The sequence below is a fragment of the Bos indicus x Bos taurus genome, chromosome 4 (assembly GCF_003369695.1).
Source record: "Bos indicus x Bos taurus breed Angus x Brahman F1 hybrid chromosome 4, Bos_hybrid_MaternalHap_v2.0, whole genome shotgun sequence".
NCBI lineage: Eukaryota > Metazoa > Chordata > Mammalia > Artiodactyla > Bovidae > Bos > Bos indicus x Bos taurus.
The window spans coordinates 18,463,093-18,486,904 of NC_040079.1; the positions used below are offsets into that span (position 1 = coordinate 18,463,093).

The 23,812-nt window shown below is 40.7% G+C and overlaps 1 protein-coding gene across 2 annotated transcripts in view; it reads left to right on the forward strand.

The window, feature by feature from the left end:
• Positions 1 to 23,812, forward strand: part of DGKI (diacylglycerol kinase iota) — a 517,513-nt gene that overhangs the window by 240,801 nt on the left and 252,900 nt on the right. The window contains exons 7-8 of one of the 2 annotated variants that reach the window (XM_027538894.1): positions 11,504 to 11,575; positions 15,522 to 15,638. In XM_027538894.1, the coding sequence (XP_027394695.1) occupies positions 11,504 to 11,575; positions 15,522 to 15,638 (189 nt within the window). The remainder of the gene's footprint in view (positions 1 to 11,503; positions 11,576 to 15,521; positions 15,639 to 23,812) is intronic. The other variant, XM_027538896.1, reaches the window with a different exon arrangement.

Below are 23,812 nucleotides of genomic sequence, written 5' to 3' on the forward strand. Positions count from 1 at the left end.
TTTCCTTCCAAGGAGTAAGTGTCTTTTAATTTAATGGCTGCTGTCACCATCTGCAGTGATTTTGGAGCCCCAAAAAATAAAGTCTGCCACTGTTTCCACTGTTTCTCCATCTTAAGGGAAATCAATCCTGCATACTTGTTGGGAGGACTGATGCTGAAGCTGAAGCTCCAGTATTTTGGTCATCTGATGTGAATAGCCAACTCTTTGGAAAAGTCCCTGATGCTGGGAAAGATTGAGAGCAGGAGGAGAAGAAAGAGTGTCAGTGGATGAGATGGTTTGATTGCATCACTGATGCAACGGACGTGAACTTGGGCAAACTTCAAGAGATGATGAAAGACAGGGAGGCCTGGCATGCTGCAGTCCATGGAGTCTCAAAGAGCTGGACACTACTGAGTGACTGATCAACAACAAGAAGCTGGTCTCAATAAAGGATGTTTTGATTTGGTAGAGTGGAAGATAATTTGGGAAATTATAGTCCTCATCAACTCATTTCTAATAAGTGTATTTATTCATGTGACTCCTTTGGGTCAAGCACTGGGATGAGCTGACCAGTATGCATTTTTGACAATAGAGGGAGGCAGGGAAGTTTTGGCCACCTAGGTTGTGTGGAGGGTGAGACCGGGAAAAAAGTTTGATTAATTTTGTTGTTTGCCCAGTGCCTGGAAAGAAAATATGCTGCAGCCGTTGGTCACCAAGCTCTTCTTTGGAAGGCTACATTCTTTAGCCTCAAGGGTATGCCCCTTCTTCCATTATAACTGGTAATATCTCCTCCAGTTCAACACAGTGACTTCCAGATGGTTCCTTTCTAGCCTGGAATCTTTCCAGGCTAGAAAATAGATTAAAAGCAGACAAAATAGAATAAAAGGGGGAGGAGGAAAAAAGGGGGGAGGGGAAGAGGTAAAAATAGGAGGAGGAGGGAGGGGGAGTTGAAAGATGCTTACCAGCCCTTTTCCACAGCTGGAAACAAAAAGAGGTCAGCCCTTTGCCCTCACATGACCCTCCTTCATTGGGTCCATCTCCTTCCCTTTCTAGTGTTGCCCTAGTGGTGGTGGATTAGTCACTAAGTCATATCCGACTCTTTGCAACCTCATAGACTGTAGGCCACCGGGCTCTTTTGTCCATGGGATTTCCCAGGCAAGAATACTGGAATGGGTTGCCATTTCCTACTCCAGGGGATCTTCCCGACCCAGGGATTGAATCTTTGTCTCCTGCATTGCAGGCGAATTCTTTACTGACTGAGCCACCAGGAAAGCCCTGGTGTTGCACTCGGGATTACGAATTTTCTCTTACTTAGTGAAGTATAGACTGTCTATAACTTTCCCATAAGAATGTGCACATGTGTATGCATAAGAGAGAATGAACAGGTAGGCACAGCCAATTTTAAGGTCGGAGATGTGAACAGTAGGAAGGATTTGGAAAAACTGCTTTCACTGGACAGCCTAGTAGCTGGCACCCCCTCAGCAGTTTTCAAGCCATAATAGAGAAATTTTATTAAAAGAAAATCAATAAGCATTGTATATCTTGTGACAAATATTCCCTAGCATCATATTACACGCCCCTTTCTGGCCTTGCCTTCTGTTGGCGTGGTCAACCACAGAGGAAGAACTGGACACCCTACAGTCTGAGTTGCTGTGACCATGTCTCTCTTCCCGGCCAGTGTCCCCAGGCATAGGAGTGCTCACAGGGCGCTTCTCATCACAGCTGTCTGTGGGGAAGTCTTTGGTCCCAGCTCTTCACATAAAGTTCCTATAATACTGTACTGTTATATTCATCTCCTGTGTTTATAATACAGCTGCTTATGGATTCTCACAGGCTCAAGCAATTGTGGCATGGGGTGGTCTTAAATCCGTCTCCTTGCTGGATAATAAATAACCCTTCTTTGGAGCCTGGTTTATCCCCTGGATTAGAAGAAACCTAGTGACTCTCTTTCCATTTGCAGACTAGGTGGTTGAAGTTTCATTTCAGATTTTTTGTGCTATGCATAGTTTTCATCAGTATGGTTGGCTGTACATTCTTACATATCCAGAGATTTCTAAACCATTCCCCCCTGCCACCCCTCCCCCCCCGCCACACACACGCTTCTATGCAGATTATTCCATAGTTTATCCATTCGGATGGGGTAATAAATATATTCACTTACCAAAACCAAATTTTTAAACTGATGGTTTAAAAACATTTGGGCTTATTAGTAAGTGTTTATAGCTAAGAGTGTTTGTAGTTTCACTTTCTGCTTTTTAAAAATTAACAGTAAATATTTGGACTAATTTTCTTGCGATCCTTGAATGTGTTTGAGTGTGTGTGGCATATAATGAATAGCAAATGAGACTGCTTGTGGTTCAGTTGCTTTACCACTCACTCACCACCAGGCTGCATGTTTATGATCACCGCTTGAGTTTACATTGTTTTCATTCGTAATCCTACATTGTGTAAGAGTCAGGGTCCAGGCTTCCCTGGTAGCTCAAATCATGGAGAATCTGCCTGAAATGCAGGAGACCTGGTTTCATTTCCGTGGTTTGGACGATCCCCTGGAAAAGGGAATGTCTACCCACTCCAGTATTTTTGCCTGGAAAATCCCATGGATAGAGGAGCCTGGCGGGCTACTGTCCAAGGGGTTACAGAGTCAAACACGACTAAGCGACTAACGTTTTCACTTTCTTTTAGGGTCCAGGAAGGAAAGAGATCTCACACTCAAATTATGTAATTTGATGTGTTTAATAGAGAGAATCTTTAAAATGCATGAGCAGAAGAGAAACCACAAGGAGCATATAGAACTCTATTCACCTGTCCCTGGAATGCCATGGCAACTCTAATTTGCCTATTTCTGTATGATTTTGATTCCTTCTTCCTCTGTCACAGCAATTCTGGCATTGCTCCTTCACTGAACAGTCATTTTTCACTCAAGTTTTCAGACCCCATTCTAGTATTGATTTTAGCATCCTAGTGTTAGTGCTATAGTCTGGGGGTCCTGATAATGTGTTAAATTCTTTGTTGTAGAATGCTCCCACATTGAGAAACCGTCTTTTATTCAACATTAAGTCCTGCCCGCCCAGGACCCAGTCCAATGCACACTTTCCTTTTCCTGTTGGTATATATTGGTTAGGTCCTACAGCTAGATTTTTCGAGATATATTCCTTTTTCTCTCTGAGCAGCCACTGGTGTGAAAAGATTATTAGGTCATCTTAGATACTAGCAAGAAGAGTGGATTGAGTAGATCTAACTCTAGAATGGCATTTGAAACTTGAACAGCAGCAACAGCAACAAATCTATCCTCCAATTAAAATTTTTTTTTCAAGAATGACATGATGGTTACATATCCTGACTGCACAGAGAGAGGACAGTGGATATTTATGTTTCAAAACCTTCTAGATATTGACCTATATATCTCTCCTTTGACTGATTCTAATTTGTATTTTTTTGCGATAATAATACTATAATTATTAGTAAAAAAAAAAAAATCCATGTTAAGTGAGGTAGAGATACCAGAATTGCTGTGATAGAGGAAGTAGAAATCAAAATCTCACAGAAGTAGGCCTGCTAGAGTTGCTATATCAGAGACAGCTGGAAAACCCATCAGTTTACTATTAAAATCCCAAAGTGAAGTCAAAGCTGTTTCTAGGTAGCAGGATCTTTTACTTCTCTAAAGCATGCATTATATGGTGGTATTCCTTTGTCATAAATTCATGAAACCAGAAGGAGCACAATCTAAATAATTTCAGCAGTTTTGTCAGTATCTTTCTCAGTTGTCTGGGAGCTGTTACAGAAAAAGTCTAATTTTGCACCAAAAGAAAGTGTAATTAGTTTTACCAGCAGAATAGCATTTTCCTCCATTAGTTAAGGGTAGAGACTATAGCCAGTTATGTCCTGGAATGTCATACTGTCAGCAAGATTATAGACTATAGGACTTCTCAGAATATATGTAGTGATTTGTAGTTGGTAACTGCGATAACATCAGTCCTGTCTTTTAAAAAACGTAGTTTTGGTTAAAAACAAATTTTCCGAAAAACGACCTGCTTGGTGAATATTATCAAGCTTCCCTTGTGGCTCAGCTGGTAAAGAATCTGTGTGCAGTGTGGGAGACCTGGGTTAGATCCCTGGGTTGGGATGATTTCCTGGAGAAGGGAAAGGCTACCCACTCCAGTATTCTGACCTGGAGAATTCCATGGACTGTAATAGTCCATGGGGTCGCAAAGAGTCTGACACGACTAAGCGACTTTCACTTTGGTGAATATTATCAACATTAAAGTTATAATTTTTATTGGGAAGGTTATCAGTTATGGGGCAGAGATGGACATTAATTTTCATGGAAGACCAGTATTATTATAATTGTAGCTAGTTGTACCATTAGATAAATATTTTCATATAAGGAACTTCCCTGGTATTCTAGGACAAAGGCATAAAACTAACAGTTACCGTTTTGTATGCAGTTTTGGCCATGTATCAAGCATTTTTATCCTAGAATCAGAGTGGTCATAAAAATATGAACACAGTTAAAATAGTTAACGTGTAAACTGAAATGTAGATCTGTGCCCGTTGTTCTAGGCTTAATTTCAATTATACTTTAATTATAAGGTTAAGCCTCCTGCTTCCATGAAATATCTGCATCTGATGAAAATATTCTGGACATCATGCCTTAGGCACTTCATACACCCTTACAAGTTTGTGGTAACAGGATTGTGTTGAGAATCCTGTGCTCTAAATTCTGCTCCTCCCACCCCACCTCCACTCCTGGTCCGGATACTCAATTTTTGACCTGTAGCTTGTATTAATAGCAAGGCCTTTGGATAAATTAATAGAAAAAGCAGAAACTATCTGAGAATAAGAAGACTGGCTCTGATTAATGAATTGTAATTACAAAAAAAAAAGGGGGGGGGACATAAAAGCTCTATCAAAGAATAATAAATATCAGTCTTTGTACATGAATCAATGATTACCCTTGAGTGAGAGTTTATTATGACCAATAAGGACATAAATTTTCAGAGCTCTTAATGCCACATAGTTAAACCCAGTGAACAAAAATTTCAATTTTTCAAAGATAATCCTAATAAAGTAACTGTAGATTCATATAATTTGCAGCACTGTCAGAAGTTAGAAAAATTGGTTACTGTAATTCAGTTTATAAAGCTGTTATTTATTTTAACTCAGTTTTACTTCAATTTATGTCTACATTTTGAAAATCTTGACTGTTTATGAAATGTGTGAATTAAAACCAGTAAAATCAGTATAGGAGGCCTTAGGATGCTCAAGTAAATTAGATTTTTATGATTAAATAAATCCTAATCTTGCATAAACTACAACATTAATGGTACCATTTTTACACTGTGATAAAGCCAAGGAAAAGGCATATTATAAAACTAGTCTAATATCCAGTGATTCGCATTGCCAGGCAAGGGTGTACCTGTTCATGGAAAATTGGGCTGAATAGTTTGTTGACGGGAGGAAGTTAACAATTTGCACTTATGAGGAAAGAGACCGGTTCATGAAGACTTTGCTAATTAACTATTGAAGGTTAAGCTCTGTACAGGACAATTTGTAAGTCTGTAGATCATCAGTAAATAGGTTCCATGTTTTATTAGTCAGAAAGAAGTTTTCAGTGAGGTTGGTGTGAGTTTGCCTGTGGGTCACTCAAAGGTCAAACGTCAGTTTTTCTTGGTGAGAAAAAAGTTTTCACTTAGGTTGGTTGGTGTGGGTCTATACCTGGGTCACTCAAAAGTCTCAGTTACTTAGCTTCAGCTGGTGAAACGCTGAACGTCATCACTGGCTGTCAGCTTCCGCTGGTTAAAAGCAGTTGCATGGGAATGGCACAGCCAGTTTGAGATCTGCTCCAGTGGGAAAAATTTCCTTCCACATTGTATCAAATCGCTATAGTACCTCTATCCCACTGGATAAGTTTACAAGAGTGCTATAATAGTTTCATTTTAAATTTTTAATTAAAATATGGTAAATTTTCAATTTTGTTTTTCTAGTAATAATGAACTTTGCATCTAATTAAACTTAGGATGATCATTTTATTAGATACTAAACATAATATGCGTAAAAGAGGATATACATTTTTCAAAAATGAAAGGGAATATTTGAGCAAAAATGAAGTACTCTGTGTTGCTGCTGCTGCTGCTGCTAAGTCACTTCAGTCGTGTTCAACTCTGTGCGACCCCATAGACGGCCTCCTACCAGGCTCCTCTGTCCCTGGGATTCTCCAGGCAAGAACACTGGAGTGGATTGCCATTTCCTTCTCCAATACATGAAAAGTGAAAGTGAAGTCGCTCAGTCGTGTCCGACTCTTAGCGACCTCATGGACTGCAGCCTACCAGGCTCCTCCATCCATGGGATTTTCCAGGCAAGAGTACTGGAGTGGGGTGCTAAGATGGATATTGATTCAGCCTTAAATAATTCCCTTGGGTTTGCTTTTGTAATACTTTGTGAGTCTTGAATATGCAAGTGGACATGGCGAGGTTTATTTTGCTGTCAGTGGTTAAAGTTTTGGAGGCAAGAGCAGTATCTCTTGGGTTGAATCAAATCGTACAGGGACTGGAACTATAGTCAGGAAATTCCCTCACCCAAATCTCAGTTAGATACATAAACAATAAGAAAGTTTGTTTCAAGTAAAACTCCCTTTCCTGGTTTCAGCCAAGGCTATAAAACTGAGTGCTATTTGGTGTATGCCCTTGGGTGCCCAAGAAAAAGAGGCAACAAAGTTCTAGCTGCTCAGAATAAATGTTGTTTAAACTTTATTCTAAAAAACTCAACTCTATCCCTCAAGGTTCTTGGCATTTATAATTCTGAAGTTAGCTCCAGCACATCTGACCTCACACCCCTGATTTCCTTGTAGATAGTGATGAATGAAGTAGCCCTTAACAATCAGAGTCAATTGAAATTCAGCTAGGGCATCTATCGGTATCATAATATCAGATTTGGGCCAGCATTTATAAATAGGTAATTAGGAATCTGCCTTTTCTTGCTGTGCTGAGATCCCAGCCAAAACCTGCCTGTGGGATCATGGAGGCTCCAGGGTGTTCTCAGTCTTCAGTCACTCAGTCGTGTCTGACTCTTTGTGACCCCATGGACTGCAGCACGCCAGGCCTCCCTGTCCATGACCAACTTCCAGAGTTTACTCAAACCCATGTCCATTGAGTCAGTGATGCTATCCAACCATCTCATCCTCTGTTGTCCCCTTCTCCTCCTGCCTTCAATCTTTCCCAGCATCAGGGTCTTTACAAATAAATAAGCTCTTTGCATCAGGTGGCCAAAGTATTGGAGTTTCACCTTCAGCACTAGTCCTTCCAATGAATATTCAGAACTGATTTCCTTTAGGATTGACTGGTTTGATCTCCTTGCAGTCTAAGGGACTCTCAAGAGTCTTTTCCAACACCGTAGTTCAAAAGCACCAATTCTTCGACACTCAGCTTTCTTTATAGTCCAACTCTCACATCCATACATGACTACTGGAAAAGTCATAGCTTTGACTAGATGGACCTTTGTTGGCAAAGTAACGTCTCTGCTTTTTAATATGCTGTCTAGGTTGGTCATAACCTTTCTCCCAAGGAGTAAGCGTCTTTTAATTTCATGGCTGCAGTCACCATATGCAGTCATTTTGGAGCCCCCCAAAATAAAGTCTGCCGCTGTTTCCACTGTTTCTCCATCTAATTGCCATGAAGTGATGGGACCGGATGCCAATATCTTTGTTTTCTGAATGTTGAGCTTTAAGCCAACTTTTTCACTCTCTTCATTCACTTTCATCAAGAGACTCTTTAGTTCTTCACCTTCTGCCATAAGGGTGGTATCATCTGTATGTCTGAGGTTATTGATATTTCTCCTGGCAATCTTGATTCCAGCTTGTGCTTCCTCCAGCCCAGAGTTTCTCATGATTTACTCTGTGTATAAGTTAAATAAGCACGGTGACAATATACAGCCTTGACGTACTCCTTTCCCTATTTGGAACCAGTCTGTTGTTTCATGTCCAGTTCTAACTGTTGTTTCCTGACCTGCATACAGATTTCTCAAGAGGCAGGTCAGGTGGTCTGGTATTCCCATCTCTTTCAGAATTTTCCACAGTTTATTGTAATCCACACAGTCAGAGGCTTTGGCATAGTCGATAAAGCAGAAGTAGATGTTTTTCTGGAACTCCCTTGCTTTTTTGATGATCCAGCGGATGTTGGCAATTTGATCTCTGGTTCCTCTACCTTTTCTAAAACCAGCTTGAACATCTGGAAGTTCCAGGTTCATGTATTATTGAAGCCTGGCTTGGAGAATATCGAGCATTACTTACTAGTGTGTGAGATGAGTGCAATTGTGCGGTAGTTTGAGCATTCTTTGGCATTGCCAGGGTGTTCTACTTAGGTCTTTCTGTTAGATAGTAACCCTGAAGCCATGGCCACTGTGACTATGCCACACTAGAGTCTGAAACAGAGAGCAAATTGCCACTAGGCTCATTTCCAAGGGACCCACTACAACTCTATATAAACACAGTACCCAGTGCCCCAGTTGTGGCTGGCCTGGTGGCTTCCTGCTATCAGCCAGACTGTTAGGGCCACACTGGACTGGATCTGTTTCTCCCTGAAGTCAGAAGGCCAATAGTCAGTAGAGAGATGAGCTAATACAATTGAATATAGCATTGCTAGTCACACATATGATACTGGAGGACTTTGTTAGCAAGAACTTAGAAGAGGTTCCAACAGTAAATGTGCTCCTTCTGTATACTGTGTTATAAAGGACTTTTCAAATGCATTGCTTTATTGGATGCTTATAATTACTCAGTGGTGTTGGAGAGGTTTGTATTTTTATGACCACTTCCAGATGGATGAAGGAAGAGGACAGAAGGGTTAAGTGATTTGCCGTGTCTGATCGAACCCAGGTCTCCCACATTGCAGGTGGATTCTTTACCAGCTGAGCCACCAGGGAAGCCCAAGAATACTGGAATTGGTAGCCTATCCCTTCTCCAGCCAATCTTCCCAACCCAGGAATCGAACCAGGTCTCCTGCATTGCAGGCAGATTCTTTACCAACTGAGCTATGTGGGAAATATTACTCACAGCTGTGATTTATTATAACAAATAGCTACAAAGCAGAGTCAACAGAGGAAAGGAACATGGGATAAGGTCCTGCGGAAACCAAGTGTAAAGCACCAGAAGTCTTCTGACAGTTGCAAAGGACGCACTTAATTTTTCCAACACAGGTTGCAGCAACTTGCATGAAATACTGTCTCCTGGGTCTCATCTGAGACTTGGTGGTCAGGTTTTTCTTGGGGTCTGGTGACATAATCACCCCCTGCCCCGCACAGATCCAGCCTCCAGACTCACAGAAGGAAAGCAGCTGTTCATACACCAGGGTGTTTGTACCAACAATTCAGGCACAGTGAGCCACCCTCAACTGGGGAACCCCTCCTGAAATTCAGGTTCCCTAATGCCAGCCAAGGACCCACACTGCAAGCAGGCTTTTGTGAGGATAGCAGACTCATGCTTGTTTTGTGAATGCCTCTGCACTGAGCGATTCTATAATCGCTTAAGTTGTTGAGAAAGGGATATTGATGGAGAGACTTTTCAGAATCCAGGAAAGTCCAGTGTTAAGAAGAGGTCACGTTTCTTGAAGTGGGATTTGAGGTTGGACAAAAAAGAGAAGGATTAAAGGTGGAATTGCAGAGCACCAAGGTTTGACACTGGTCCCAGTCTCCTGTCCACGTGCAGAAGATGGAGAGGAAGGAGGAGAATTGAGATGTGTTTTAGGAAATCAGGAGAGGCCAGAGGACCACAAAGGAGGAAATGCTCATTAGTTTATGAAATGCTGCAGACAGGTAGGAATTATGGGGACTGCAAAAATGCCGCTAGGACTTCTTTTAATAATGTGTAAAGATGCTTGCTCCTTGGAAGGAAAGTTATGACCAACCTAGATAGCATATTCAAAAGCAGAGACATTACTTTGCCAACAAAGGTCCGTCTAGTCAAGGCTATGGTTTTTCCAGTGGTCATGTATGGATGTGAGAGTTGGACTGTGAAGAAAGCTGAGCGCTGAAGAATTGATGCTTTTGAACTGTGGTGTTGGAGAAGACTCTTGAGAGTCCCTTGGACTGCAAGGAGATCCAACCAGTCCATTCTGAAGGAGATCAGCCCTGGGATTTCTTTGGAAGGAATGATGCTAAAGCTGAAACTCCAGTACTTTGGCCACCTCATGTGAAGAGTTGACTCATTGCAAAATACCCTGATGCTGGGAGGGATTGGGGGCAGGAGGAGAAGGGGACGACAGAGGATGAGATGGCTGGATGGCATCACTGACTCGATGGACGTGAGTCTGAGTGAACTCCGGGAGTTGGTAATGGACAGGGAGGCCTGGCGTGCTGCAATTCATGGGGTCGCAAAGAGTCGGACATGACTGAGCGACTGAACTGACTGACAGACTGAAATTGACTTTCTTTAAACTCAAAGTTATCTGTACACATTAAGCAAGACATGCAGCTCATTGCCTTTAAAGCTTTCCTGCCCATCACATCTTTCTGTTTGCTTTGGGTCACTTAAAAAGCTTTAAGAGTTTTGGGTCATTGATCTGCATTAGTTTGTTTGGCTTAGATTTCACAGCAGATAGAAATGGGTGAGCTTTGGGAAAGCTAAAAAAAATTTCCTTGAGAGTTACTGCGTACTTCTCTCTGGTAATTATTTAGGGACAACAGCGGCCAAAAAGCGTTTCTTCTTTCCTTGATGGAAAAGTAATTCTGTTTGTTCATTAAGAGGATTGTGTTTGCCATTCCATTAATCTCATTGCCATTTGCTGGCGAAAAATGGAAATTGAAAGCTGCTTGTTTTGAGTCCTGACATCCCAAGGGGATGATGAGAGTGTTTGAATTTCCTTCTCCACCCTTGGACGTCTCCCAGACTCTCACTTCTAGGTCACCTGACTGCCTCCTGCTTCATTTCTCTCTTTGTGGCTTCTTGATGGTAAGGTTGTATAGGACCTCTGAGATGGAGAACCACTGTTTAAAAAAATCATGTGAACCAATAGAGGCTTCTTTTTTTTTTATTTTATTTTTAAACTTTACATAATTGTATTAGTTTTGCCAAATATAAAAATGAATCCGCCACAGGTATACATGTGTTTCTTTTTAACTTAAAATAAAAATGCATCAGAACCTCATTTACTTGGTGGAGGGGCCGATGATTTGGGGACTTCCCTCACAGCCCAGTGGTTAAGACTCTGCCTTCCAGTGCACAGGGCACAGGTTCAATCCCTGGTCAGGGAACTAAGATCCCACATGCCACACAGTGAGGTCAAAGCAAAAAAGTATTTGTGGCTGACTTTGAGTGCCAGTGGTAAAGTGAATACTGGTGCCTCCTCTCTCACACTTTAGAGAATTTGGTGATAGGAAAGGTGGTAGAAGGTGGAGATATAAGTGCCCACTGTGGCATTTGCGGTCTCAGTTCCCTTAAGCCTGGCCTTACTGACTTCCTTGGACTTCAGGAGGGCAGATGCATGCTCGGTTGGAAGGGGTTTTTAATTCTCTGTCTCTTGTTCTAATATTCTAGGGCTTTCAGCAAAAATTCTCCTTCCACAGTAAAGAGATTGTGGCTATCAGCTGTTCCTGGTGCAAGCAGGCGGTAAGTTTGGGGATAAGATAAAACAAAGTGGGCTCCTGTTTTCTCAAAATAGAATTATGTCATTGCTGGAGTTCCTGTCTGTAAGTGGAACGTTATCCTAATTTATGTATTATTTCTCTCATAGGATCTGTGGAGGGAGAAAGACACATTAGAACTATAGAACCACAGGATAAATGAACTGCGAGAAACTAGAAATTAACCCCTTTATTTATATACATTGAAACCTGGAACCCCAGGTTGGAAAATCCCCTCCTGATTCTATCTCTGAGTCTAGAATTGAGGGATTTTCGCTCCAAGGCCACTTGCCCTGTAGTACACTAGGTCATCGATGACAACTTGTGTAGAAGGAAGTGGCAACCTTAGATAATCCCTCTGACAAAGCAATTCAGACATCTTGGTTCTGTTTTTGATGTGGGTGAATTTTTTTTCTTAATGGGACTGTGTTAGGATTAGAGTGGGCTTATATTCTTCCTTAGGTTTGGATGTTGTTATGGTTGGCTGTAAGCTCATTGAAATGTTACTCTTTCTTACATTTGAACATGGATACTCATATGGATCCAATGATAATTTCCCTTTTTACTTTTCCTCTCTTCTCTTTTTTTCATTTTTTAACAGCTCTGTCCCAACCAGATGGTTTTTTTTTTTTTTTTAATCTATGAACGTATTGTTTTTCTTTAACTAGACAATGTAGACTGACTCACAAGTTAGCGAACTATGGCTTGTAAACCAAATCTGACTGCTGCCTGTTTTTGTAACTAAAGTTTTACTGGAACACAGCCATGCCCATCCTTTATGTGTTGTCTCTGGCTACTTTTTTGCTCTAGCAGCAGAGTTGAATAATGCAGCAGAAACAATATGGCCCCATAAGACTAATATATTTACTATCCAGTCCTTTTATAGAAACAATCTGGACCCCTGCTCTAATCTCTCAATTTACTGGTTCTTTTAAATGTCTATGTAATTGGGATATATTTTCCCCTCACTGCACAGCCAACCTGGAAATAAAGGGCTATGCTGTTTAAGCTTAAAGGTTAAGGCTGTGCAGATAAACTTCAGACTTCCAGGTGGCTTAGGGGTAAAGAATCCACCTGCCAACACAAGAGACGCAGGGTACATTGGTCGGAAAGGTCTCCTGGAGGAGGGCATGGCAACCCACTCCAGTATTCTTGCCTGGAGAATCCCATGGGCAGAAGAGCCTGGTGGGCTACAGTCCATGGGTTCACAAAGACTCGGACATGATTGACTGAAGCAACTTAGCACATGTACTGCACACATCAGCTTTATCTAGTGCCACAAGGCAGGAGTGGAAGATGCATTTACTTGAAACACATGAAATTGGCTTTTTTTGTGGGTGAAAAACTTTTGCTTCTTTGCAGTTCCATCAGGTTCAATCTAGTAATTTCTCGGCATACTTTTACTAGCCCCCACATGTCAGGAGGATCTGCTGTTACTTGGTGGGGACACCTTGGTCGGGAAAGTTCAGTGTTTGCTGCATCACCCTCCTGGCACACTTTTTGTTCTTGGCATTTCTATCTCCTTTCAGGTAATTGTTTTACAAGTAGTCTTTGTGCTTCTGTTCAAGAACATGTTCACAAATATAAGGGAACATGTTTCCTTTCACTCAAGGAACTGTGCAAATGCCAATTACAACTGGCCATCAAGACAGTGCCTTTGCTTGGAAAGGAAGAAGGAGATTTAGGCCCTCGGGGTCCCCAACACTGTCCATGCTTGCTGTTTCCCTGATCCGGTGAGACAACACTTGCCAGGTAGCATCAGCCCAGCCTTAGATAGTGTGCACATGCTGCTACCCTGTAGCTGCCAGGTTGTGGTTAGATGGTTGATCCGAGGTGATTTAATTTGGAAACTGTCCTGCTTGACAATGAACTCATGTGCTTTCTTTTCGTGAATCTGTAGTCCAATCGAATCACTAAAAAAACAACTCTCAGTTGACCCTTGTGGCAGAGTTTTGATCAGTTCTTGTATCTTTGGGGGCTTCCCTGATGGCTCCGTTGGTAAAGAATCCACCTGTAATGCAAGACCCCTGGGTTTGAACCCTGGGAAGACCTGGGAAGATCCTCTGGAAGGGGGCATGGCAACCTACTCCAGTATTCTTGCCTGGAAAATCCCCATGGACAAACAACCTGGCTGGCTACAGTCCATGGGGTTACAAAGTTGGGCACAACTGAGCGACTAATCACAGCACATGTATCGTTCAGTTTACCAGGGTCCCACATTGTAGAAGTTGATTTTTCAAGGACTAAAAACACAAAACCTTTTAAGACAGATTATGGTGGTGGTGTATTTTAACACTATAGGTAATTCCTTCTAGGATATTTGATGTCAAAAAATTGAGTGCTTTCTGTGGGCACTTCCTGTAGCAGAAAATAAAACTGTATTTGGGAGCTGGGTTTCATTTATTCGGGTCCTGATTCTACCCCTTAAAAGTCATGCAGTTTTAGACACACGTCTTAGTCTCTCTAGAGTACTCAGGTGTAAATTGTGAGAGTTGGAGTCGGCAGTCTCTGAGATTCCTGCCATGTTAGAAATGCAATGGTTATTCGTATGGAGATTTATTTGAATTATTAAAATAAAATTATTTTTTAAATTTATTTTAATTGGAGGATCATTACTTTGCAATATTGTGTTGCCAACAATCCTACATTCAGGGCAGCAAAGAGACACAGACATAAAGAACAGACTTTTGGACTCAGTGGGAGGAGAAGATGGGATGATTTGAGAGAAAATTACTTTTTAAAGAAGGAATTTGAATGACATTTCTCTGGTATATCAAATTGTTTGCAAATCACAAACAATTTAGGGGGAATTATTTATTATCTTATTAAGTAGTATTTCATGCTTAATTGGTTTAGTAATTTGCCACTGGATCATGTCAGATCTTGAAGCTACTCAGCGGTAAAGATAAAATTGCCCTGATGTGATGTAATTGGGGTGGCTATATTTGACAGTTTTCCTGAGACAGTCCTAATTTATGTCTGCTGTTCCAACATAATTATTGTCTCTGCTCCCTTTCATTCTTAAAATTGTTTCAGTTAAGATGATAAATTATGTGGTCACATTAAGTATAATCTAAGTAGCAGCTACTGTTAATTTAAAAAAAAAATCACTATGATTAAAATTTTAAAGCCCATGATTGTATAATGGGGATTTGATGTTTATTAGAAAACAAATGCTACCACACGTTATTATCACTTTACAGTCACAAAAAAGAAAAAAAAATTGCTGGAAATGTAATTGGCCTAAGGTTACTCAGTCCATTGGGATATAGAGTTAAGCCCCTGGAACCTAGGTATTGTTATTATCATTAGTCTATATTGACTTCCTTCCTTTCAAAAATCAAAAGCACTTTAGATTTGCCAAGTGTGCTAGGACCATTATTTTTTCAGCAGCTTTCGACAAACCCAGCAGAAGCAGTCTCTTTGTTTCCCCTCTAACAACTCTCTAGAAGAAACATTTTTTTTTTTTTCTGGGTCCCTTACACTGGAGGGACTACTGGGAAGGATTGATGTCTGTGGCTAGAAAAATGAGAGGCAGATAGTAGGAATGCCACTCTGCTTGTCTTCATTTCCTTCTCAACATTATCCCAAATCAGCCAAGTCTGTGAGGAGCACAAACCAAGTGAAACAAAATTATGTGCAAAATTAGCCTTTCTAGAACCCTCCGAATATCCTATAAAAGGCTATCAAGTTTCAGCTGGTCTATAAACTGAGTTCTTGTAATCAGTGGTTATCAGTCTATAAAGTAGAATGAATCTGTAGTCTGGTCTCTTAAGTTCCTGGGACTGGTTGTGCAGTGATGAGGAGCGTGGGACCCCTATGGGTGTATGTGCATGCAAGCGTATGCTTAGTGTGCACACAAGCACTTGTTCCTTCTTGCGGTAGCATTTCCCTCCATGCAGAATTGTTTACTGGCCTGTTTTTCCCTTCAGTTTCACAATAAGGTGACCTGCTTCATGCTGCATCAGATTGAGGAACCCTGCTCCCTGGGGGCTCACGCTGCTGTTATTGTTCCGCCCACCTGGATCATTAAGGTGAAGAAACCTCAGGTAACTGCCGGGACCCTGGTGCTGCTGGGCCAGCTCAGAGAAAAAGGAACTGCTGCTTCTTGCTTTTCTCCCCCCTGACGAGGCTCTGGGTTCCTATGATCTCTGCTCACTCCTCCCCACAGGCCCATGCTTAGCTTCCCAGTTCATCTCCTTAGCCCATCCCTATACTGCTGTTGGGCTCTCTCATGGAACCGGCCTCTACTTCCTAAAGAAATCAGAGTTTCACAGCAGGAGTGCTTGCTCCCCATTCAGATGCTAATATGTATTCTCTCGCCCGGGCGCTCTGCTGAGTTCCTTAAAGCCCTGTGGTGAGCGGTGCGTGCAGCTGATTCTTACACGACTCTCTTCTCTTGCAGCCTGGGCAACCCCAGGGAGTGACTGTGAGGGCCCACGGTGGTGCAGGCTTCAGTGTTGGGTTGCGATTCTCACCACTTCCAACCCCAACGCAGACTGTGGGTCATGACCTTCCCCAGTACACGAGGCCTGCTTAGAGAGCAACACTCTTTCCTTAAGGCAAAGTAGAATTTATCCTCTTAACAGCTAATCTCATTCTGTATTCAAGCCTCCTTGTACTTTCTGCATTGCAGGCTGATTCTTTAGGTCTGAGCCACCAAGAAGCTCTTTTGTACGTGTGTTTCCCCCTAAAATTCAGAACTCTCTCCAATTGTTTTATAGTAAACATTCAGTTAAATCAACACGTTTTCATCAAAAACCTTGATGGTATCAAGAAGGCTACTAAGCACTGTGAATGTAATACATGATCTTTGCTCTGAAGAACCATGTAATTACTTTGAGGAAAGATCAGGGAGAGCTTCATGAAGCAGGTGGGTTTTATTCTGCTTCCTTAAAGATGGATGGGATTTAGATCAGTGGAGAAGAGAATAACATGCAGGAGAATGTCAGGAGCAAGTATACTTTGTCCAAAAGTATATCCATGGGGCTGTGAGACTAGGTTGACTGCAGAGGAAGGTTTATGTAGGGGGTGAGTAAAAGGGAAGAGCATAAGATTGTTCAGGCCTGACTCCAAGGAGATTTTTGTTCCATGTAAACTTTGTCCTTTTAACAAAGGAATGATTGAATAAAATTATATATATATATATGTATATTTTAAAATATAATTGTTTAACTAGCATGAGTATGTGGGATGACCTAGTGATACGGGATTTTGGACGACTGAAGATAAAACAGGAAAACCAGAAGACACTATCACTCTGCAGAGAAACTCTAAGTTTACTTGTGTAAACTTTAAAAGATCTTGGGTTGTGGAAATTTGCACACAAGTGAAGAGAAAGAGATGATCATAATGAATTCTATAACCATGAACGTTTCTGCTGCTGCTGTTGTTTCATCTGTCCCTTGCCACGCTGTATTGTTCTTTTCATAGTTAAATTTGTTTTGAGATTCCCATGCAGTTCTAAGAAAGGGCACAGAAGGAACCCATGTATCCATTACAGATTTTCTCCTCGTGGTACCATCTTGTAGTATCAGGGTATAACATGGGAACCAGGATGCCGACACCATCAGTGAAGAGCAGAACACTTCCATCACCGTCCGTGTCCTTATGTTACCTTTTCACTGCCACACCCGTGTTTCCTCTGGCCCCACCCCATTTACTCTGTCTTCTTGAAAGTGCAAGTCTCCCTTTTTCCCTTTTGCTAGGGTATTTTAAAGCGAAGTTTAGCATACCGTTTAATCTATAAACACTACCTTTTGTTTCCCAGAAAGATAATACTTCAGAAAGACAATTCCATACTATTACTTCACCCATCAAAATTAATTAATTTGAGGTGGCATCCTTAAATTATTTTCTGATTGTTTTAAATATATCTTTTTTACAATCATTTTTTCAAACTAAGATCCAAAGTCTACAACTTCCTTTTTGTGGACTGATCTCTTAAATCTCCTTTAATCTATAGCACTCTGCTCTCTTATTTTTCCTGCCATTTATTTATTGAATAAATTGGGTCACTTTACCTACAGCATAGCTCATATTTTAATTTTGACTGATTGTATCCTTATTGTGCTTTAAAATCATTTAAATCCTCATTTAAAATCATGACCCATATTTCTTATAAAAATATTTAGATGTAAGGACTGAGATTCAGGTTTAATTTCTTGGCAAAAGGACTATATGGGTATTGATGTCTTTTTCTGTAGTATTGCTTTTAATGGAACATAATACCAGATTGTTCACTGTTAATGGTGTTAGGATTCAGAAACTGTCATTCTAATCCATTTGTTATAAATTTGTCCCTCTGTCTTTCATCTATAATTTTATCCATTACAGATTGTTGCCTAAATCTTTTATTTCATTAGATTTTGTTAAAGGGTGATTTTCTAATTTTTACTCTTCAATTTTTAGCTACAGGTTTTCTATGAAGAGACCTTGACCTTATTACTAGCAAATATAATACATAACAGATGCCTTTGTGTTTGCCTTCATTTGTAAATTTTCATAATAATAAGTTAGTATCTTAGCAAAGCTGATTGGTGGGAATGGTTTTTGGAAAGTAGTTCAGAGTCAGGATGCTAACGTCCAAAATTTTTTAATAAGCCACCTTTTTATTCCCATCTATGATTCAGGACATTGTAATAATAAGAATGAAAGCTAACATTTATGAATGCTTTACATGTGTTGTGTATTTTAAGTACTATACATTTAGTATCTCATTGTTACAGTGCTCTTATTAGTCCCACTTTGCAGCTGAGGAAAGTGAGGAATAGAAAAGTCAAACAAATTAGCTGGGGCTATACAATTATTGGTATGAGATGTATTTGAACCCACAAATTGTGATTCTGAAATCCAAGCTGTTAATGATATATCATGCTACTTTACCATGTTGCTAAAACCAGCCTTGATGAATTAGATAACTTTAAAAATGTTGGTGGTCCCTTCTCCCCTGGGTCCCAAAGTCATCAAGTAATTTAACTAATTAAGTTCTGTATAAAAGGTGGTGTATAATGAGCCTGAGGGGACAGAGTGGCAATAGGGTAGCGGTGAAGCGCTCTGGTTTGCGAACCAGGCAGCCTGGACTCATAACTTTGCTCTGCCACTTAATAACTTGTTTCATCTCAACTTAATCTCTTCTACTTCAGTTTCTCCTCTGTAAAGGGTAAATAATACTCGTACCTATTTCATAGAGCCTTTTTGAGGACTGGTGAGCTAAAACATGTAAACTAACACACAAAGAACAGTACCTGGCTCATTGTAACCACTCAGATTGTAGCTCTTGCTATTTTCCTTCAGGTTGACTTTTAGGAGCACAAGGTGTCAGGTGAAGCTGTGCAACAACAGAAAACAATGGGACGGTCATACAGGGGTCAGGATAGAAGTTACTGACCCTGAACCTTCTGTGTTACAGCGAAAGCAGATGTAAAGAGGGTGAGAGAGAGACCCAGTGCAGGGGGTAGAAAGAGTCAAGAGTAGGGGCCATAGCATGGCATCTACAGTGTTTCCAAGTGTACCTAGAAGTATTACTGTAGCTGTTGTATTTCACACTGGAGTGGGATTGTATATTCACTAGCCCAATCCCTGTCCCAGGGGAGACCGTCAAGACCTGTTCATTTACTAAATAAAAGAATAGAAGGAGACAGGGAGAACATCCACACCTAGGAAATGGAAGGAGGAGGAGAATGTTTGCTAGACAGAGAACTATGGTAGGATGAAGTTTCAATATTAAAAAATGAAAAGAAAAATAGAGCAGTCATCAATGTTCAATTCTGTAGACATGAAAAAAATAACAAGGGTTGAGAGAAGTCCTTGTGTTTGGAACCAGATCATTGATAAGTCAAAGCTGTAGTTTACAGAGTATGGGGCATGGGTGGCAACCTGTTACAGATGCTGTGGAAGCAATAAGATTAGAGAATTTATTTGGAGACATTGGGTGGGAAATCTTTTTTTTTTAAAAAAAGGAAAATTTGGAAAGTAGATGGAAAACAGCAGATAAAATGCTTTCTGAGCATTTAGAGTTTATGTATCTTTCCACCTGTACCATATATTTCTATGTTTTTCCACTGGGGCTTCCCTGATGGCTCAGCAAGTAAAGAATCTGCCTGTAATGCAGGAGCTACAGGAGACACAGGTTCGATTCCTGGGTCAGGAACAATCCCCTGGAGAAGGAATGGCAACCCACTCTAGTATTCTTGCCTGAAAAATCCCATGGACAGAGGAGCCTGGTGGGCTACAGTCCAAAGAGTTGCAAAGAGGGAGACACAACTGAGTACAAGCACCTACCTACCTGTTTTTCTATGATACTGCTTAACAATGATAAAGGAGAAGAGGCTTAATTGAATTAAATAACTGTTTAATTAACCACATTCGAAGATGCTGTTACCTGCAGCAGGAGGTCCAAAGATGAACCAGATGTTCATTTGATGTCCACAAACAGTGTACTTCCCAGGGAGGAAAATAGACACAACAACCTAAATCATTGGTTGGAGTCTTTGTGAATTTGATTCTGGAGAGGAATTCAGCCACAAGTAAATCCTTAATAGGAGGTTGGCCAAAAAATTTGTTCAAGTTTTTTCCCTAACATCTTATGGAAAAACACAAATAAGCTTTTTGGCTAGCCCATTGAAAGAGTGGGAAGGGATATCTATTTGACTGGTGTGCATCTCATGGGAGAGACACACATATGAAGGTGAAAGGAAGGGGCCAGAGAGTTGGGTTGCATCAGCCATGGTCATTGAGATGCGTGCACATCTAAGGCGCAAAGGGGTAAATGCCACCTAAGATGTAGAAACACGGTGCGGATACGAAGCAGAATTGAGCTGCCTCCGTCGTGGAGAACAGCTTAGGCTCAATGGAAAATCTGCCCAGGGTGCTTGGTCTTGAAGGATGTGGACCACATCCCTGGCAAAAGGGATGGGAAGGGTGATGCGAGCCAATAGGATCTAACTGAGAACAGCAGTGAAGATGGGTCATGAAATAAAGTCGGCTTTATTTGTGATGTTTGTGTCTAAATAAATGGCTCTAAAGAAGAAGAGTAAAGGAAATTTACTGAAGTGTATTATGGTCTGAAAAAGTGAGTTGTAAAGAGGTAGAATTAAACCATATATTTTCGTTCTCTGTGGAAAGACGGCAGGTTCTGAGTGGATCATGACTCTGTGACCAGCTGTGGAGTTGGGCGCTGTGTGAAAACTTGCTGGATGATTTGCTAGGTTTCATCACCAAATTACTTGGTGAGACCTGGAAGTGAAAAGATGATGGAAGGCAGATAACTGAAAGGAGTTAAAACGAAAAAAAAAAAAAAAAAACCCCAAATTTTAGTGACAAAGCCTCAATCAGTTAATATAAAGTTCAAGTTATATTTGAAGTTACAAATTTTAGTGTTTGTCCTCTGGACTGAAAATGTTAGAGGATAATGCTTTGGATGAATGAATTAAAGATATTCAAATACTAGTACAGGCACTTGGAGCTGATGGAGCAAGACTCATGCGGCATGAACTTTTTGTGAGGTCAGATTTGTGGGGGGGACCCTAGAGGTGTGTGTTTTTAATAAATAACATCATTCTCTACTTAATGCTTCAAAATTTGGCTTTTCTATTTGAAAAATCATAGGGAAAAGTCTATATTAATACATATATATTTGATTCCTTTTAAACTGCTATGGATATTTTATAGTTGATTTAAGCAAATTCCCTCCCAGTGGATATCTATATTATTTCTAGTGGTCTGTTTATAAAAACGTCACAATCAACTCCTACCTACCCTTGTATGGGCTTTCTCCATGCTAGTCCTTATTCCTTATGATGGGATTATCTTAAAATGCTAGGGATCCCATGGTATGTAATAGCAATGACCAACAGTCTCCCTCAATGCCCAATGCCAAAGACTTCCTTTGGCCAATCTAAATGTCACACTTGCTGTGTGAAACAAGTTGCTGTGATTTGGCCAAATATGCCTGAGAAGCTGCTGAGACCTCCTGTCCTTAACTTTTGGAGTAAGTTTTCTTGATTCTTCTGCTTGCCTGTCCTTATAACAACCGTTGCTGCAATGCTAAAGCTGGAGCAGGGCAGAGTGAGAATATCCTTTTATAGACAAAGTCCATGGAGCGCCCTCTTGTTATCCATCAGAGTTTTGTCCAGCATGTAAATGGAGGAAGACTTCATCTGGGATGATGAAGTAAGATATCGTATCTTTAGATTTTGTTATTATAATTGATCCTTTGTGATCCTGTCACCTGAGGAAATCCCAAGAGTTAATAAGAGTAGTAAGTTGGGTTTCATTCACAGTGGAGTGATTCACCTGTAGGATTTCATAACAGGCCAGGAAGGCGTCATAACTGTGATAAAGATTGTGTTGATAGGATTATTTTTGTGGCAAGGTAATCCTGTGCCACAATACCTGGGACAAGAAAACAAAAATCCTTTATCTTTTCTTAAGAATTTCACAAAAGAGTGGGCACAGAATGTACAGGGGTGAATGCTGTTGGAATCAGAAGAATGTAAAAATCCAGACAAGAGCGCTCACTACGTTTCGCTGTTTAGACAGTTGAACTTGTAGAGCGAACCCTTTGCATCACTGAGTTAGCTGCTTTTGATAACAGCGATGCTTTGTTTTAGAACCCAGGAAAAGTATTAAAGGTTTCTTGGCTGTTTTGTCAACAATTCTAGATAATAACGTCTCGGTATAATTTTTTCATTCTTGGGAACCATGTTTATTTAACTCTCACAAGACTGACCAGGCAGAGTAAGTGCTATTGTGGATTAGCAAGGCTTGAAGACTTGTCTTGGCCAAAACACAGCCTGAATCTGCCTTCGCATCCATCTGTTCCTCACTGAATTAAGCTGCCTTCTAAAAGAAGTGATGTACTGAGACAGAGATACATGTTTACACAAGGACAGAAAGAAGCCTGGGGAATTTGGAGGTGTGAAGCTCCGTAATGCTTATCGTTTGCTCTTTGGCCATCCGTAGGGAGGTAAGCTTACTCAGAGCTCACGTACGAGCGTCCAGGTACTGTAAGTCAACCACTGTGTGTGAGCTTTCCCCTTTCTTGTTCTGTGAGATGAAGGCCTCAGGTGCGTGTGGCTTGGTGAGGTTTGGAAGCATTTGCATCAGTGTTTAAAACAAAGGCTATTTTTGTCTGTCTGTTCCCTATGAGAGCTGAGTCCCCTGCCTGCTCCTTTTTCAGACATACAGCCTTATTTTGGTGTGTTTTTCTAACCCTCTTCTCAAACACACTTGATCAGCAGGATCACCTGAAGAACTGTGATTTCTGTGATCAAGCAAGTTGAGGAAACGTCTCTCAACTTGGTTCATGTGCCCTACCTCTTGGAGTTTAATTATTGAGTCCTGTCCAGAGCCAAAAGTGTTTGGTATCCCACATTGCTCTTGGCACTAAATCAACGAAAACAAAAGAAATTAGCAAACAGTCACCCACTTCCTAAGGACCCTTTTTGAAATCAGGGAAGACTCAGTCAGTGTCGTGAATTATAAAAATACTGACTTATTATTTCCACAATGATATGGGTGCCTACTGTGTGCCAAGCATTTGTGCTGGGGATATATAGCCATCAAGAGGCAACTGATAACATTGATCAAAGTGTTTCTCATGGGATGGATACCAGGTTAACTACATTACATACATTTTTTTTTTTTTTCATTTAAACACCAAAACTCTCCTTTGAGGTAGGTATTATCACCTTCATTTGAAAATTAAGAAACTTATTTCAAAAGTTTGACTTGGCCAAGATTATGGAGCTAGTAACAGGGAGGTTCAGAATTCAGTCTGTCAAATCCCACACCTCACGCTTCTTACCCCAGTGATTGGCTTTACTATACGTAGTACACACAGCTCCTCATTCTACCTTTTGTATTTCAGACAGAGGTTCTCAATTCTGGCTACACTAGAATTCCATAGGAGCTTTTATTATTTTATTTTATTCTATTCCATCCTGTCATAATCTATTCTATTCTGGGGAGCTTTTAAAAAGTATCTTTGCCTGGGCTTCACCCTAAACAAATTAAATAAGAATATTTGTTGGGGCCCAGGTACCAACACTCAAAGCATCATGAATTGCCATAAGTAATAGATACTACTTCTGCCAGTCTAATAGTTTTCAGCACTCTACTTGGAATATTCTACTGATTAAGCATTTAAAAGTTCTGAGTAATTGTTCTTCCCTTTTAATAAAATTGGAAGTAGTCAAAATATAGCAAATACTCAAAGAAT